Source organism: Terrapene carolina, unplaced genomic scaffold, assembly GCF_002925995.2.
Source record: "Terrapene carolina triunguis isolate 2854851 unplaced genomic scaffold, T_m_triunguis-2.0 Scaffold130, whole genome shotgun sequence".
Taxonomy (NCBI): domain Eukaryota; kingdom Metazoa; phylum Chordata; order Testudines; family Emydidae; genus Terrapene; species Terrapene triunguis.
This window is the reverse complement of record NW_020664481.1, coordinates 25,653,590-25,672,923: the sequence shown is the minus strand read 5'-3', so window position 1 is coordinate 25,672,923 and position 19,334 is coordinate 25,653,590. Positions and strand designations below refer to the sequence as shown.

Below are 19,334 nucleotides of genomic sequence, written 5' to 3'. Positions count from 1 at the left end.
GGGAAACCTCACCCGGCCCGGACACGGAAAGGATTGACAGATAGATAGCTCTTTCTCGATTCTGTGGGTGGTGGTGCATGGCCGTTCTTAGTTGGTGGAGAGTTTTATCTGGTTAATTCCAATAACGAACGAGAGTCTGGCATGCTAAGTAGTTATGCGACCCCCGAGCAGTCGGCGTCCAACATCTTAGAGGGACAAGTGATGTTCAGCTCCCCGCTCGGCCATCAGGTCAACCCGGAGGAAGCGGGCTGAAAATTTTTTGCCAAGTCTGAAAAATTATTGCCGAGTCTGAAAAATTTTCCATGTCCCCGCTCGGCCACCAGGTCAACCCAGAGTCAACTGGCTGCTAATGAGAGAGGAATTGGTTGCTGCTCACCTAGCCAAGCAGTCAGATTTTTGAACAAACTGTTATTCATAGAGAAACTACAGCAAGTTACAGAACAATGTGAAAACAAAACCAGCACCTCCCTCCAATACCCTCACCACTCAGAGAGCCCTTTGGATTTTTGGTCGGTCCTTTCAAGATGCCTAGACTCTCCTCTCCTCCCTCTCAGCCTTCAGATTGTCTCTCCCTCCACCTGTAACAAGGTCTCTCTAGATAGTTCAAGCGTGTCGGTCAAAAGGTTCCCCAACATTCCATGTTAGCAACTTCTTTGATTGTCCTGTAACTGTTCCAGACAGGGTGTGTGACAGGTGACAGTGAAAAACCCCAGCAGTGAGGAAAATCCTAGCCCGGCCGAGGTTCAATTGCAGACAGATAGCGCGGTGCGTGCATACCTGAAGCCAGAATTTGGCAGAATCTTTGTATTATTAATTAGCTGTTACACTGTGTTTTGCACTTTCAAAGCACAAATACTATTAAAAATCATTTGATTGCTGTTAATGTATTAATCCTCATGACATCGCTGTGAAGTAGGTAAGTACTGTTTTCCCCAAACAGAGGAACTGGATTAGAAAGGTTGAGACTTGTCTATTGTTATTTAGTTGTATGATGGTAGCACTTAGAGGCCCCAACAGAGTTAGGGTGCTAGCCACTACATGAATGCTTAGTTACACACAAGACAGACAATAGGTGAGATAGGAAACAGTGTCACAGGAAGGTCAAGGGACTCACCTAAGGTAACACAGCAGGTCAGTCATTTGAGAGCCAAGACTGGGGCAATGAAAAGGTTTTGTTCTTATATCATAAACTGGTTAATAAACTTATATCAACTCTGTTATGAGTGTAGTGTGAGGAACTAAAACAAAGTACCCCAAAGAAAGTTAGGCTGAAACTTTGCTTAGTTTCAAAAAGGGACCCAGCTTCATTCAGGTTTGAAGACAGAGGAAGTTCCAGCAGCCTTCACCTCCAAAAGGGAGATGGAGAATGAATAGCCTTATAGGGCTCCCTACCTAAAATTAACTCCTCTTCACTAATTATGCCACCTGATCCCCTGACTTTATCTTTCTGGCAATAAGTTGTCCTGTCTCCGCTTAGTGGTAGATCATTGCAGCATAAAGGTTTCAGGGCATTAGGATGAGGACCTCTTTACAGGATATGCCATCTATTTTAGGTCCACGTTTACCCCTGCTTCTACATACAAACCTGGGGCTGTCTCATTGTTAATCCCTGTCAAATACTAATCAGAAATGGTGGCAACATGATATAAAAGGATGAAACTGACGTTATTGAAGTAAACTTTACACATATTAAAGAGAGAAAGACAGACCCGACTGACCCAGATCTGGCTTGCTCCTCTATGATTGATTGGGCTGTGCATTTGAGAGATTTTTGGTTTTGTACCACCACAAAGGAAAGGGGAAAATAAAATCTCCATGGAGCAGGGACAGTCTTTTGGTCTGTGTTTGTAGAGCGCCCAGCACAATGGAATCCTGGCCCATGACTGGGGCTCCCAGCAGGCCCTACCACAAAGCAAATCATCATGATAACAAGAGATACAACCTCCAAGCAGACGCCTTGGGCAAGTGCAAGTCATTTAGTTTCTGTATGCCTCAGTTCCCCATTTGTGAAATGGGGGCAATAGTAGTTCCCTGCCTCCCAGGGTCGTTGTGAGGAGAGATATAGTAAAGATTGTGAGTCCTGTAGATACTACAGTGATGGAGGCCAAATATGCACCCCAAATAGATGTAAGGTTAGTGAGGCTTTCTGTGTGCTGCCTCTGAGAAGGCTGCAAGGGGCCTGCTGTTCAAGGTTTGGGGTGCTGGCAAGAACCCACTAGCCCAGAGGTTCTCAAACTGGGGGTTGGGACCCCTCAGGGGGTCATGAGGTTATTATTTGGGGGGGGGTCAAACCCCACTTTGCCTCCAGCATTTAAAATAGTGTTAAATATAAAAGTGGTTTTAATGTATTGGGAGGGGGAGGTCGCACTCAGAGGCTTGCTGTATGAAAGGGGTCACCAGTACAAAAGTTTGAGAACCACTGCACTACTGAGTCCAAGGAGACGGGGAGTGTCGGGGGTCCTCCAGCCTCCTACTTTGGCTTCGGCCACAGCTCCTGCAGGAGGAACAGGGGCTCTTCTGTTCCTGGGATGGTTCCCTTCCCAGCCCCCAAGGCGGAGGGCCACAAGGGCCCTGGGGTTGGCTGGGCTCTGGGGGCAGTTCCCTCAGAGACCTGTTTACACCAGGGGGCCAGCCCAGGCTGCCATTAAATCCCCCCCCCCCTTCCCAGCCCTTCTGGGGGCTCTGGCTGGAGCCAGGGCAGGGGGCTGCCCCGCAGGACCCCCCCCCGGGACACGCGCCCACACGCTGAAAGGCCGGGAGCAGAGACCCGGCCGTGGGCGTCTCCTGCCTGCGGGGGAATCCCTCGGGCGCGCTCCCCTCAGGCCGGCCTCCCCCGGGCCCCGGCCGGCTCATGCGCAGGTGGCGGCAGGAGGTGGAGCAGCCCGGCGCCGGGCTCGGTTGCGGCGACTCTGCACAGCGGCCGGCGGAGCGGATCGGCGCGGGGCCATGGCGCCGCGGCTCTTGCCCCTGCCCAGGCAGCAGTCCCTCTACCCGCCCAGCGTCCGCAACCCCTTCGTGCACGAGGGGCGCCTGAGCGCCCGCGACAAAGCCCGGGTAAGGCCGGCGGCCCGGGGCGGGATTAACGGGGCAGCGGCATCCTCGCCGGTGCACACGGGGCACGTGCGGGGGAATGAAGGTGCCGGGGCGCGGGGAAGGGTCTGGGCCCGGCTGCTGGGCGTGGTGCTCGGTCAAAGCCGAGGGAACGAGGCTGTTTATTCCCGGGCAGCCCTTCCGCCAAGGCTGCAGTAAATCCAGGGCGGCGATTAGCCTGCAGCCGGCGCGCCCGGAGCAAAGCGTCTCCCTCCAGCCACCCTCCCTCGGGGATCGGCAGGGAAGCAGCCCGACGGGTGTGCACGAGCTGGACAATGTTTGTCTTTTCCCCTCCTGTCAGCGTGCGGGGTTGCAACGACCCAGCTACATTGCATGGGCACTAGACTTCCCTTTCTGTGCGTGGACACATTGCCGCTGGAAGAGTACAGGGTGCTCCGACTGTCTGGTTAAAGTAGGGGCCGCTTCTACCAACAAACAAATCCCAGCGCCCTCCCCCAGCTTGTCAAAATCTACATGGCTATTTCCCATGTTCAAGAGAGGCACTATCACCAATACTGTGCCTTGGTAAATGTTGATTTTCCCCCCCCCCCCCTTAAAAACTAGCTCCCATTGCATTGGAGATGTTACTTTTTTTAAGAGTTAACCTTTCAGTTTACTGTCGCTGTTTGGTCCAATTGACCAATTAGAGCAGGGGTTCTCAAACTGGGGGTCGGGACCCCTCAGGGGGTTGTGAGCTGTCAGCCTCTACCCCAAACCCCACTTTGCCTCCAGCATTTATAATGGTGTTAAATATATTAAAACGTCGTTTTAATTTGGGGGGGGGCTGCACTCAGGGGCTTGCTATGTGAAAGTGTAAAAGTTTGAGAACCACTGAATTAAAGGAATAGAACTGCTGAGGTGCAATTACTTTTGATGTTAGCACTCTGGCACCATCAGGTCAAAACTGGTCCATGAGTTGGCTCTAATACTACAGTTAGATCCAGTTGCAGCACTGGGATTTTAGATTTGGCTGGGGTGGGGGAGCATTTTATAAAATTTAACAGTAGTAGAAATTTTTTCCAGGGGAAACATTTTCTTCCCAATCATTTCCTCATTCTTCTGGTTCATGTCACCTTGAAAGTGAAACTGAATAGCAATACAAGGGAAAATGACTAGTCTTTTTTATTATCAAAGCTTAGGGGAAATGTAAAAGAAATCAGCATAAAGAGTAAGTCCCTGTTTAAGATGATCTCATTTTAATAATCTAATGACCCAATCCTACAAACAAGCAGGTGAAATATCTGTATGTAAATGAGTAGTCCCACTGATGTCAAAATTACAACTTGTGTTAGTAAAGTTACACCCTTGCATAAATATTTGCAGTATGAGGGCTATGGTTGTTGTTTATAAAGTAGGAAAGAAAATAGCTTAAAACATTATTTTTCTCATAAGTAAACTTTTAAACCCTGTTCCTTGGGTTATTAATCTGTACAATGTGGCTAATACTTGTCTCACTTTGAAATGGCAGTATAAAAAGCTGAATTATTATAATATTGATTTTAAAAGGATTCATGTTAAGCACTTTAAAAATTCTTTTCTTTTCAAATTAAAATTAAATAATTTAAAACATATACTTTTTAAAAAAAATGTTGACTCTTACTTATCTGTTAGCTTGGACAATGCAAAGAGGATAGCCAGTTTCACATTATCGTTAACTAGGGTGACCAGATGTCCTGATTTTATAGGGACAGTCCCAATTTTTGGGTCTTTTTCTTATATAGGCTCCTATTACTCCCCAACCCCTGTCCCGATTTTTCACATTTGCTGTCTGGTCACCCTATTGTTAACAGATTTTATTTGCAGGCTCAATTGAACTAGATTCTGCGGTAGTGGATGCAAATGCTGCAGGGGATTGGATGACAGACTTTTTTCTTTTTTCTCTTTCACCTTTTGGAATTAAAAAATACGTGGAAGCAATTATGGATTTATGATTTTAAAAATCTTATATTATAAAAATCTAAACTTTGAGCCAAATTTGACCCGACATTGTCTCAGTAAGGACAATCAACACAACACAGGGTGGCCTAATCATCTTCCACTTTCTGCTGATACTTTATTAAATATCTGGGATTAGTGTGTAATGGAATTCTAAATAGTTCTATATATCTATACTCTACATTTTAAATAACTCACATTGAAGGTAGGTGAGGTGGAGGAAAGATAAGACACTTGCATAACAATTTATGATCAGTATTTACGCTGTTCAGCTTTAATGGTGGACTGAAATGTTTCTTAAATACAAACACACCAGGATCTGCAAGCATGGACCCCACACCTCTCAATTGTGCCATTGACTTTAGTGCGACTGCGATTCCCCAAAGGTGTAGGTTTCCATACTAGCAGATCTGGTTATAGAATACAGAAACTTGTTTTCAGAAGCCTACAATTTGAAACCATGGTCCATTACTCCAGATCTCTACAATAATCTCCACTTGTTCAGCAGTTGAAGTATGTTCCTGTAAAGCTACAGGAGGGTGGGGGGAGATTACACAATGGTACAGTTTCAGGCCCCAGTGCTGCAAGATGCACTGTGTGGTGAGCCTGGCACCCATTCACAGCCCCCTTGAGGCCATTGGGGTTCTCCATGAGTGCCAGGTTCTGCCTGTGAGGTGCACCTTGCAGGTCAAGGCTTTACAGAGACAGGAGGCCAGTGGGAACTGAAGAGCCTGCTTTTCACTCACATTTTGCTAGCTGAATCTTTCTTGTGGACATTAGACAGCAGCGAATGTTCATGTTCGAACTTCTGCATAAAAACAAATGCTTTTCTTTAATTCCTTTCTAGTCTTCAGTGAGATGTGGTATCACCCTGTCCTACATTAGAGGCTTAGTCAAATAGTTCAGTTCCCAAATCTAGGGGGGCCTTTGTGGCTTTGAATATTTTTTTACTCTTTAACAAAACTTAATGTAAAAATAAACATTTTCATGGTGTGTTTTCTGGATAGCTATATTCTGCTGTAAACCCAAAGGCTGCACCAATGTGCTAATACATGGAAACTGGGAAGGGAAACTGATTAGTCTGTTTTCATTGTTGGAGCTGAGTGCAATGCAAAAGGTAAATAATGTCAGACACGGTCAAAAGTGTAGTCAACTTTAAAAGACCTCTGGCTTTATATACGGCAATATAGCAACTTACTTTTAAATAAAAATGTTTTTTTAACCTCACAGTGCAGCTGTTTAGAAGAGAAAGGGTCTCTTTAGAAGATGAGGAAATGGTTTTCTCGTCACATAGGATTACTTGGGTTTGGAGCCATCTGAAAAAAGTAATACAAATCTATTGAAACAAACAATGGATGTTTACCTTGCAACCCACAAAATAACCAGTCATACCTGCTAGGGGCAGGTTTACCTGCTCAGGAGCTGTAAGAAGGTGGGATTAGCAGACCTAAATTCGTCTCAGTCCTTAATCATCTCTGTACGTCAATTTATGACATGTCCCTCTAATATTAAATGTGTGTGCTATAGGTGATCAGGAAAAAAGATTGCAGTATCTTTGTTGTGTTAATTTGGAGTTTATAGCTCAATAGCTCTCCATTTAAAATGTGTGTGTATTATACTGCCTGTACCTATAGAGGGGTGTTGTATCAGAATAGCCCATCAAGTCAAGCAGAAGACATGGGTTATCATTCATGTGGTGGTTGTCACCAAAGGCTGCAATTAAGATTTTAAAAAGATTGTGCTAGGAGCTGTAAAAACTGCACAGGAAGATGCAGCCTTTGCCTCAGAGAACTTGCAATCAAGTTTGAAACAGATGTAAACAAGCAAGTGTGATTAACCAAAGTGAAGGAAGGAGTAGGGTATTTAGAAATAAGATCACATGGATTTACATGGATTTCACAAGCTTGATGGGGGTCTGTTATTTCCAGTCTGGAGTTAGTTCATCAGAATGGTTGTCTTTTAAAATAAATAAATCTGCTATCACTGACTGCTACATTACCTATCATTCACAGGCTGGCTGATTTTCATGGGCCTAACACCAAAAGTATGTATTGAGGAGAGGCTAGTAACCTTATAGATTAATTCAGAATGCATGTTTTATGTGTAATGGCCGCCATCTTGGCTAACCTGAGGGATTGAACTGGAGATCTCTAGGGCTAAAAGCTTGAGTCTCTGCATCTTGAGTTCAAGAAACAGACTCTCTAGCTGGGAGTTGTAACAGACTCATCTTGTGTGGACTGGGCACAGAGGAGGACATACTGACCAATGGGTTACATATGCATAAAGGGCATCATGGAAGAAAGCAGAAACACTCATGGGAGAAATAAACAAATGGAGGTATGAGGGAAACATAAGAGACTAGAGTAGATATGTTGGAGAGGGACAGAATTGTGAAGAGCCTGGAAGATGAGGACAGGAAGCTTGAATTCGATGCACTGAAAAATGTGGAACCAGTGGAGGGATTCAGAGAAAAGGATGACGTAATCAGAGCAAAGGGTAAGGAACATGATCTTAGCAACTGTATTTCTTAATGGATTAGCGGGGATGGGGGCAATGTTCTTGTCAGAGAAGCCAGAGAGGAGGAAAAGGGAGATGGGAGATGATGTGAGCCTAGCTGTGTGGAGAGAGAAAAAAGGCTGGATTTTGGAAATGTTATAAAAGAGGAAAGGGCATCGTTGGCATAAAGCCTAGATGTGTTAGATGTAGGAGAGCGAGGAGCCAACGGTGACCCCAAGATTGACAGAGTGTCAGGGAGGATTGGGGCATTGTCAACAGTGTCAGATACTGGGGTGGAGCACTGGGTTTGGAAGGAAGTCTAAAGAGTTCAGTTTTGATCTTGTTAAGGGTAAGCTGGTGTTGCGACATCCAGGAGGGGGCAGAAAGGTAGGCCGAAGTATGAGATTGCATGGATGGAGACCAGGCAGGTATGGAAAGGGAGAATTGTAAGTCATTGTTTTAAAGAAGCCTGGTGAGCAGAGAAATCATGCCCAAAAGGGTGCACAGCTAGAAGAGAAGAGGCTCCAATGAGAGCGGGGCAGGAAAGGGAATGTGCAGGAGCTGACAAAAGAGATCCTCATTCAATAGCTAATTTTGAAAAATTTGGCCTAGGGGACTGATAATTCTCTCCTTTATTCGGTGTCGATCATTGTGAATCGAATAAAATCACCTCCTTTGTGCAGAATTTGTTGAACCAGAGATTTCCTACTAGCTTCTCAATACTGGATCAAGAAATACAGTACATGATCTTCTCCTTTTGCATCTTTTGTTTATAATCTGCACATGAAGTGCAACATCATGGAATATGCATCATGGAAACGTGGTGAAATGATAATCAATGGAACTTGGTAATACCAGAGTACAAAATATATAGAAATGACACAGTAGGTCATAATGGTGGGGGAATGGCACTATGTGTGAAAGAAAGCATACAGTCAAAGTAAAAATCTTAAATGAATCAAACTGCACCATAGAATCTCTATGGATAGAAATGTTGTGCTTGAACAGTAAGAGTATAGCAGTAGGAATATACTGCCGACCATCTGACCAGGATGGTGACTGTGAAATGCTCAGGGAGCTTAGAGAGGCTACAAATGCAGAAAACGCAATAATAATGGGGGATCTGAACCAGAAGTGAATATAGCTGAACTGCTAGGTAATAGTGGCCATAATGTAATTAAATTTAACAGGCTTATAGAGGGGAAAATGCCAAAGAAACCCACCACAGCAGCATTTAACTTCAAAAAGGGGAACTACACAATAATGAAGCTAGTTAAACAAAAATTAAAAGAAACAGTCACAAGAGTGAAATGTCTGCAAACTGCATGGAGACTATTTAAAAACTCCATAATAGAGCCTCAAACTAAATGTATGCCCACCCCCCAAAGCAATAAGAAGACTAAAAAAATGCCACCATGTCTAAACAGCAGAATGCTAGAAGCAAAAAGACATCCTTTAAAAATTGGAAGTCAAACGCCAGGAAGGAAAATAGAAAGGAGGATAAACTCTGGCAATGTAAGTGTAAAAGTATAATAAGGCAGACCAAGAAAGAATTTTAAGTTCCACTAGCCAAGGACACAGAAAATAGCAGGTTTTTTTAAGTACATCATAAGCCATAAGCCTGTCGAAAAATCAGTCGGGCCACTGGATGATTGAGGTGCTAATGGAGCATTCAAGGCAGACACAGCTGTTGTAGAGAAGCTAAATGAATTATTTGCATTGGTCTTCACTGTAGAGGATGTGAGGGAGAACCCCACACCTGAGCCATTCTTTTTAGGTGACAAATCTGAGAAACTGTCCCAGATTGAGGTATCTATAGAGGTGGTTTTGGAATAAATTGATAAATTAAACAGTAGTAAATCTCCAGAACCAAATGGTATTCACTCAGGAGTTCTGAAGGAACTCAGATATGAAATTGCAGAACTACTAACTGTGGTATGTAACCTGTCACTTAAATCAGTCTCTGTCCCAGGTGATTGGAGGGCAGTTAATATAATGCCTGTAGCCCAGTGGGCTAGCTTGCCTTTATTATATGCACTGTTTTGCATTATATTCTGCTTTGCATTATATGTAAGGAACCTACAGGCCTGTATGCTGTTAGCATAAGACTTGAGGTCTATGAACTTTGAACAGATAAACGGCCAACGGAAACACCAGTATTGGGAGGCTAAAAATCGAGTGTTTAAGGGGAAGTTCTGACCACAGGCATGTGATCCAACCACAAGAGTATCCTGACAATAAATTGACGTATATAACAGGTACACGACTTACAGCCGCAGATACCTAAAAGGGGTCATGGTAACAAATTAACGTATATAATAAGTTGAAGTAATTGATATACTAACCTATAGGAAAAAAAAGACAGTCTGACATTAGTAAGGTTAAAAAATACAAATAAAGAAAAGGGGAAAATCCCCTACTAAATATGCATCAAACATAGTGGTGACAGCGTAACATATTATAAACGTTGTATCACAGCATAGGGGCAGTAGGGAGGAGATGTAGTCCTTGGGAGGTGCCAAAATAATGGGCACTTGTGCTGAAGGAGAAGGTGATGGTAATGAGGAAGATAATAGCTAATATTTCAGGTTATTCTACAAGGGATGGTATGAGTATATGGATGCGCAGGTGCTTGGGGCGGCCAAGGGGAAGGGGCGGCACGTCGGGCTCTTCGGCGGCGGGTCCCTCGGTCCCTCTCGGAGGGAAGAACCTGCTGCCAAATTGCCGCCGAAGAAGAAAGCGGCGCGGTGGAGCTGCCACCGATCCCGATCGCAGCTTTTTTTTTCTTTTCCTTCCCGCCGCTTGGGGCGGCAAAAACCCTGGAGCCGGCCCTGCACATTACCAAGTTGGGGTGTTTGTGACTGTGCTAAATGTATTAATAAAACGATTTGTAAATATAGAAGAGTTCCAATTGTGTATATGCCAATTTTTTAAAAAGGCCCCAGAGGCGATCCTGGCAATTACAGGCCCGTAAGCCTAACTTCAGTACCAGGCAAACTGGTTGAAACTACAGTAAAGAACAAAACTATCAGACACATAGATAAACAAGATATGTTGAGGAAGAGTCAACGTGGCTTTTGTAAAGAGAAAACATGCCTCACCAATCTATTAGAATTCTTTGAGGGTTCCAACAAACATGTGCACAAGGGGGATCCAGTGAATATAGTGTACTTACATTTTCAGAAAGCCTTTGACAAGGTCCCTCACCAAAGTCTCTTAAACAAAGTAGGCAGCCATGGGATAAGAGGGAAGGTCTTCTCATGGATCAATAACAGATTAAAAGATAGGAAACAAAGGCTAGGAACAAACGGTCAGTTTTCACAGTGGAGAGCAGTAAATAGCAGGGTCCCCTTGGATCCTCCCAGGATCTGTATTTGGGACCAGTGCTGTTCAACATCTTCAGAAATGATCTGGAAAAAGGGGTGAACTGTGAGTTGGCAAAATTTGCAGACATTACAAAATTATTCAAGATAGTTAAGTTCAAAGCTAACTGTGAAGAGTTACAAAGGGCTCTCACTAAAGGAGGTGACGGGGCAACAAAGTGGCAGATAAAATTCAGTGTTTATGATATTAATACTTAGAAGATAAATAAGGACAAATTTACTTTTGGATGGAGATGATCCAATTATTTTTGGAACCGTAGGATGTCATGACAAGATTGAAGGAACGCTGAAAGAGATGAGAGAGAGACAGACAAAAGGAACATTGGAGCCAATGGAGTATATTGAAGAATAGGATGAATAATACTTAGAAATGCTTTTAATCTCCAATGTGAATTACAAACATTAGTTTAATTTAAAGGGGAGACGTACGAATCAAGACAGTGAATATAGTTTGGTAATGATCATTCAGCTGTATGAATCAGAAATTGCTTTCCAGAAGTTATTTCCTGATGGGGCAGCTGTTTGGCCTTGCTTTTATTGAACAGGGAGTAGTCACTTGTAAAGATCAGCTTAGAAGTGCTGTCTTTGAGGGAGGAATGCTGCTATTTAGTTGCAGGTTTTAAAAAAATGGTAAAGCTTGCATGATTGCTAGTAAGAGCCAATCATCTGATATGGCAATAAAATTTTTTATACGATACACTTCTTGCTGCAATGTACCTGTCTGGTTTTGGAAATTCATTGTTAAATGGCTGTGGATGTAACGATCCTTCAGATATAACTTTCAAAATGGGTTTCCCAAAACTAATTCTTCTGTTTATACTTTCTGTTGTTTTTGACCTGCTTGAAAAACATTGCAAAATTATTTCAAGATTTCAAATTAAATACAACACATTAAGCTCTTTGATTGTGATTAGTTACGTTGAGAGGCTTCATGACATCCAGTCATGCCTTTGGATGAATATGGTTTGTGCATGTATCCTGTTATATACAGCAGCAGTATTGTAGAATAAAGCAGGATATGGTTACATCATGATAAAGTTTAATACTCTGTCAAATATTTGCATTAATATTAGCATGATTTGTGGTTTTATAACCTTTACTGAATAGCTGGATTAGCCAGTCTGCATTTTCCTGAGACATGTGTCTCTGACAGAGGTGGGCAAACTACGGCCCGCGGGACCCTCCTGCCCGGCCCCTGAGCTCCTGGCCGGGGAGGCTAGCCCCCAGCCCCTCCCCTGCTGTCCCCGCAGCCTCAGCTCGCTCGCTCCGCTGCTGGCGCAACGCTCTGGACAGCAGGGCTGCGAGCTCTTGCCCGGCAGCGCAGCTGCAGAGCCTGGCCTGATCCGGCGCTCTGGGCAGTGCAGCTGTAGCGCCGCCAGCCACCGGTGCTCTAGGCAGCGCAGTAAGGGGGCAGGGAGGGGTTGGTTAGAGGGCAGGGGAGTTTGGGGTGGTGGTCAGGGTGTCGGGGTGTGGATAGGGGTTGGGGCGGTCAGAGGGCAGGGAACAGGGGGGTTGAATGGGGGCAGGAGTCCCGGGGGGCAGTCAGGAAGGAGTGGGGGGTTGGATGGGGAGGCCGGGGGGCAGTCAGGGGCAGGGGTTCCGGGGGCGGTCAGGAAGGAGAGGAGGGGTTGGATGGGGCAGTGGGAGACAGTCGGGGGGCAGTCAGGGGACAGGAAGGGGTGGATGGGGCAGGCGTCCCAGGGGGCGAGAAGCAGGGGGGGTTGGATAGGGAGCGGGGGCCAGGCCATACCTGGCTGTTTGGGGCAGCACAGCCTTCCCTAACCGGCCCTCCATACAATTTCAGAAACCCGATGTGGCCCTCAGGCCAAAACGTTGCCCGCCCCTAGTCTATGATGTACCTACCCAGCATGTTTGAGAGAGCTTTAGGAACTGAGTCGAAGAGGAATAGTTTGATTGTGGCAAGACTGCTTTGTGTCTATTACACTAGGTGTAAATATTGAGTCTGTTCTTGGCAGTAACCAAGGAATAGGGAAGCTGCGTCCTTTTCCCTTCAACAACTCAGAGTGCATTTCAGTTTTTGCCTGTCTAAACCGAAGTTTTTCTAAATTTATGAAAAATAAAGTTGAGGCTCTATCTCCGTGTGTTTTGAGGATTCAAAGAGGCACATTTCAAAGCAGTCAGGAGGTAGGAAGTCACATATTGATTGATTGTGTTGTCTTCGTCAAGCCTGTATGTTTTAATACTTCTAAGTGACTCCAGTGCTTGTGAAAAATTCTCAGTGACTGGGGACTGAAGACCTTTATTGTCCATAGAACTGACATTGCCTGGGCAGCAGTAATGACATGCAATACTCAAACTATGCGTGAACATAAGTTGTAGAGATTGTCTTTAGGGGTGAACAGGCAATTTAGGTATGGCTTCACTACATTTATAGCTCAGGGCACAACCTGAGTGTTACCCCTAATTCAGTTCCCAAACACACCCGCAAATGTCTAGCTCGAGGTAACTGGGGCTTCATGCTCGAGGTAGCTAGCTCGTCAGGGTGTGTGCGCATGTGTAGATGCTTGAGTGCCACTGAAGCTCAAGCTACTAATGCAGGGGGGACTTAGCCTGTTTCCATCTTGGTGTCTCTGCTGAGGCTACACCAACATTAGTGCTAGTTACAGTAGGCTGTGTTGTGGATATGTTCCCTAGGACCAGGACTGAGAAAACATCAAGCAGATATCAGCTGGTAATGATGTTTGGTTACTAGCTATCTGGACTCGATGTGAACCGGTCATCTGGAGGCGACCATTACCATTTCCAATCTGCCATGCCAGGACATTAGGGTGGAAACACTCTGACGAGAGGAATGGATATCTGGTATAATCCCCAACCAGTCCCTCATCGCTGACCCCACAATTTGCCTGCCTGGTTTTGACCTGCCCCATCGCCGATGGTCCCTGTTGAACAGGTTCTGGACTGGGCAAGGTCTCTGTGCAGCCAACCAGTATTGCTGGGGCCTTCGTGGCAGCCCTTTGTGCAGCTGCAGCGCGACACAGATGATGACGCACATTGTCGAGGAATGCCTGCTGACTAGGTTCAGCGGTGGCCTAGAAGAACTGCATCACGCCGCTGAAGATGCCATCGCTTGGCTAGATGACTATGCCCCTGCTAAATAAATAAATTTCCAATCCTCTGTGCCAATCAATCAGTCTTGTAAGATCCTTTACTTAAAGAATCAGAAATTCCAGTTCTAACTATAGAATTTTCCCAAGCACCATTTGTAAAAGAAAAAATAACTTCCCCCTCCTTTTATATAAACATCCGTAGTTGTGTTAGAATCACATAATACTTTTCGTATTTAATCATGTAGCAGTGACATAAGTACTTTAAAGTCCACATTATGTAACCAGAGCAAATTGGTTGTCAAAGTGATTTCTGTTGGTGCATTTTCTTCCTTTTTTTCCCCCTCCCAGATTGTCCTATTGGGGATTATCCTGCTTCCATTTCGTGCCATATGCATTGCATTAATTTTGCTGCTGTCATGGCCATTTGCAGCAATTGCAACTTTCTGCCATCCTGGAAGAGGGTCCGTGCCGCTCATGGGATGGAAGAGGTAAAAAGCAATTGTCAAACTTTAGGTAAATTTTAGTGATATATTTTAAAAGCTCCAAACGTTAATAAATTGTTTCCTTATTATTTACATGATCAAAGAAATATTGCAAATACATGCTGTGGAGAATGTGTCTGCTTTATGATCAACAGCATTTTGGTGCATTTTCTCTGAGTGATCGTAAAACAGAAATAAGGTTTCTGCTACCTCATGCAAATATCAGAAAATCTTCTTCTATGTGGTGGGCTATGTAGTTTGCTGAGCTCATTGTAGCAGAGACCTTGGGAGCTAGTTTAGATATTAAAGACAGACACTTTGCAAGCCAGGCCTTTCCTTAGAGGTGGTGCCGGAAAGGAATATTTGGGCCATGGAGTGGGGTACTCATTAACAAAGGAAGTAAAACAGCTTTGGAATTCTGCCTGAGGATGATGGGAACAAGAAAATACATCCTTGTATATTGCTGATGTTATATAATAGGCAGAATGCCCAGATTGCTCAATATTATTATGCATGACAACAAAAACACCTGTGGTAGCTCACACATCTCTTCTCCTAGGTGTGATGTCATCAAAGGGCTGTTCCACAGCTATATTGGTTATAAGCAGGGATTCTGGGTTTTGATCACTCAGCTTTGGACCTTTCAGTATCTTGGGTGCATTCCAGATTCTTCCCTCTCTGTAGCCACATGATACCAGGCGTGGATAAAAACAGGAAGTGGGTTATAGCAAAACCGGGGAGTAGCTGAGAGTTAAAGTTCCCCTTTAAAGGAACATGATCACTTTCCATCTTAATCAGGGTTTCTTTATTAAAACTGATCATTTCAAAAAATAGGATTGATGTTATTTGACTGGCTAATTTTGATTCAAAGTGGAATCCCTATGTTTTTTAACATAAAAAAGGGGCAGTAGAGTCTGATTTCCCACATAGCGGGTGCATGAGTCCAGTAGTTATAAGGTTTCCATGTCATGCATAACTTGCATGCTCTTTATTCTAAACTGGGAAAGAAATGGTGACCGGGGCACGTAATGGAGTTGATTCACTTACACATGCTATTTGTTTTGTTTTCTTTTTAAAGGAGAGTGACCCAGTGTGCCCTCCAGTGCTTAGGTCGTGTTATGTTCTTCTTGATGGGCTTCCAAGTTGAAGTGAAGGGGAAAGTAGCAGGTCCCTTGGAAGCCCCAATCCTTGTTGTAGCTCCTCACTCAAGCTTCTTTGATGGAATTGTTTGTATCATAGCTGGATTGCCGTCGATCGTATCCAGGTTAGAGAACCTGTCGGCCCCCGTATTTGGCAGTAAGTATTGATAAAGTTACAGATAAGGGGTAAAATTTTCCAAAGCACCATAGTGACTTAAGAGGCAAAGTCCTATTTTAAAAAGTGACTGAGGGCCAGCTTTTCAAAGATATTTAGGCACTTACAAATGTAGGTAGGCGCCTAGTGGGATTTTCAGATCTCAATGGGAGAGAGGCTCCTAACTTGCTTAGGCACTTCTGAAAATCCCACCATGCACCTATCTGCATCTTTAGGTGCCTAAATAGCTTTGAAAAGCTGACCTATATTTCCACTGTCTTTCCCTCCCTAACACTGTCCTGCCATAATTTCTAGCTCCATTTTCTTCCTTTGTGTACATGACTCAAGTGACCCTTGACAATCATCCTGTAAATCATTAGCCAAAAGATTCTCCTGTTGACAGTTTTTGGCTTTGAGCAACATGGATGGAATGGAGAAAGGTTGGGAGCTTCCCAGAAATTTCAGACTCTTGTGGGGAAGGAGGCAGGAAGACAAAGGGGCTTCAGGAGTAACACAAAGAAACCAAAGGAGCATGGTTCACGTGACTTTGGGGTGACTTTTGCCACAGGGAGACCTTCTTGCCGCAGAACTGGATTTAGTGAGCCCACGCTGAAGGCTTAGATACACCCCTGGCCTGTGACAGTGACTAGCTCCACAGCAGATCTCTGCATGTTACCGCTCAGAGGAGACTTGAAGGAAGCAGTGGAATTGACGATCCCTGTGCAGATCTGCCAGTCGTTTCCAGGAATGGGAAAGTTGTGGAAAGGCTTCTCTACTTGACATGGATGGATGGAATGGACTCATCAAGCCCTCAAAGTGCTGAATTTTCAAATGAACATACAAATTACTCAGGGTCTTGGGGGTGGGGAGTTATGTAAAGAAAATGCAGAACAGACCCATATCAAGGAAATTCAGAAAATGGCGCATTCTTGACACTGCTTTCTATGTTTGAACTCGCTGAGCATTTGTGCTTTGTGTGTGTCACTGATCTGTGAAGAAGGAATTATGCAAAAAGGAAACCATTCCATAGATTAGAATATATGCTTGATTTTTCCCATTGTCTGATCTCTCCTCCTCCTCCTCCCCTCAATCAACCCAAGAAAAAAGAAGACCCACACTTTTATTATTACTGAGGCCATATAAATGCTGTAGCCCTTTTACTACTCTCACGTCCTTTATTTTGTATGGTGGCCAGCCTGAAGTTTACAACATTGTTCAGAAGCAATATAACTCAAAGCCAAACTCCTAGTAGGCAACTAGGAAAAGTAAGCTAAAAACACTAGACTAGCATGAAAGACTTACTGATATTTGCTATGTAGTTTTGGGAGCACAGGGCAAGGAAGATGGTCTCATGGTGAAGGCAGGACTGGGACTTAGGAGATCTGCATTCAGTTTCTGACTCTGCCACAGATTGTATGAACTTGGGTGCAAATCACATCATTTCTCTGTATTAGGGGCAGTAATATCGTGTTTTTCCCATTCTTGGCCTGTCTTTTCTATTTAGGCTGGAAGCTGAGCAAGGCAGGCTCTGTTTCTTACTATGCGCTTATTCAATGCCTAGGACAGTGACTCTTGATTTCAGTTGGATCTTCTAGGTATTCGTGTGCCATGAATAATAATGATCACTTGAATCTCTCTTTCACAGCAATTCTCAGATCCCTCCAGCCTGTACTGGTATCACGTCTAGACCCAGATTCTCGAAGGAATACAATCAATGAGATAACTAAACGAGCAACATCAGGAGGCCAGTGGCCACAGGTAAAATAGGCTGTAAAGTGTCAGCTTTCCTTTTAAATTGTGAAACGTAAGGCTTAAAAATCCCATTCAGTTGAGCACTGGCCTGTAGCTGTAACTTTGAAACCAAAGGAGACATCATCAACCCTTTGGGGTTTTATAAAAGGCTTTTACAAAAGGAAAGGGGATTCCAGCATAATTACTCTTGAGTGACTGAGGAATCAATTCAGAACCCAAATGTATTAACAACTTGTAAAAAATGTGTCAAGACCACCCCAAAGGGATGGGGACCCTCTCCCCGCCCCGAAGATTGGGGCCTTGAGCCTGTTGACCAGGTCGCTTGAAACTTAGTAGGCATTTAGCTTCACCTGTATTTTGGAAGCCACTTTACCATCTGTGTTCGAGTTCAGCATGAGAGTAATGGATATCCGCTCCGCATACCTACTCGCTTGTGGTAACTTTTCAGCACCACGCTGTTTCTCTGCTTCTAGGACTACATCATCTTTCCAGCTGGAGTAGCTGGATGCTGGGGACCTCCGTGGAGAGAGTAGCGTTGGGGGGAGCAGCTCTACAATTACTGTGCCAGGCCAAGGGCTGGGATGGGCCCTGGAACATTCGCACACCCCATTCTTCTTGGAAGAGCAAAGCCTAAAGGATCCCTGTAGAAGCTGATCCTCTAGTTCTGACCTCAGCCCACTGCTGCCCTGTCATAAAAACCCCTGACTGACAGTGCCCAGGGAGCCCCACACAACTGAACTCCCCATGACAATCTGACCAAATCCTGCATCTGTCCTATCCCACGCACTGGAATGGCACCTCTTCTACTGTGTGTGGAGCTCTTAAAGGCAGAGGAGCATCCAAGGTAGAAATCTGTACCTGATCTCATGCGTGTGCTTGTGCTTGTGTTTGTTTTTGTTTTCAGTGACTGAGAGAACGAGTTCAGTGGCTGAAATATCATGAGATCTATTTTTCTCAGAGCAGGTCCCTTCCTGGATGATTGAAACATCATGAGGAAACTGGCTATCAGTTTGTTTTTGTTCCATAGCTGGCTTCCTGAAGCAAAAATAAAAAGCTGGTGAAAAGTCAGAGATGCCAATAGCAAGATATTTGTGTTTCTGTTGAACCGGAATGCACAGCCCTAATGATAAGGGGGTGGTCGGGACAGACAGCAGCCATAGAGCCCCATTTCCAGGAAACAAAAACCAAAACACACGTCATTTTCTCCCTGAGATGGGATTATTTAAATACCATGCATCATTTTCATTCCACAAGCAGCTTGCTCCAAGTTCTTTAGTTAGGATTTAGGCTTCTTTAATTTGACTCACAAGTGCACATTCAAATTTGCTCTATGCATTCTTACAGCCGCCTTTGTTGGTTTTTCCATTTGTCACAGGTCTGGAACTCTGCCACGCAGGCATTTTAATCAGACACCCAGATCACTTCTAGGAAAGCTTTTGAGTAATGCTGTGCTTAGAAATGGAGGTGTGATTGAACCAGTGCAGTTAATTTTCCTGGCGGAAATGCGTGGTTGGATGGAATCTAGACCAGGTGCACCAGAGCTCTGCTGAAGACGGGGCAGACACAGAGGTGGCTTTACGACAGTTTTGTGCTATCCCAATCCCCAGAGGTGTTGGGGGCTGTTTAGGCTTGTAGCATAAAGTAGAGTAGATTTGTGGATTCCCAGTTTACCAATGAGGAAGCTGAGGCATAGCTAAGTGACCAATCCAAGGTTGTGGAGTGAGTCAGCAGCCAAGCTGGGAATGTAGCCCGTGCTTTCTGACTCCCAGTCCTGTGTGTTATCCTTCCTCTTTTTTGGAGGAACCTGACCGTAAACATATTTTCACAACATA

At 44.6% G+C, this 19,334-nt stretch overlaps 1 protein-coding gene across 3 annotated transcripts in view; it reads left to right on the top strand.

Moving 5' to 3' along the window:
- Positions 1-2,743: 2,743 nt before the first annotated feature.
- Positions 2,744-19,334, top strand: part of LPCAT2 (lysophosphatidylcholine acyltransferase 2) — a 54,123-nt gene continuing 37,532 nt past the window's right edge. For 2 of the 3 annotated variants that reach the window (XM_024201405.3, XM_026652688.2), the window contains exons 1-4: positions 2,744-3,054; positions 14,324-14,463; positions 15,536-15,753; positions 17,396-17,508. In XM_024201405.3, coding sequence (XP_024057173.1) covers positions 2,947-3,054; positions 14,324-14,463; positions 15,536-15,753; positions 17,396-17,508 — 579 coding nt within the window. In that variant the 5' untranslated portion in view covers positions 2,744-2,946. Of the gene's footprint in view, positions 3,055-14,323; positions 14,489-15,535; positions 15,754-17,395; positions 17,509-19,334 lie in introns of those variants that run through there. The other variant, XM_024201406.2, reaches the window with a different exon arrangement.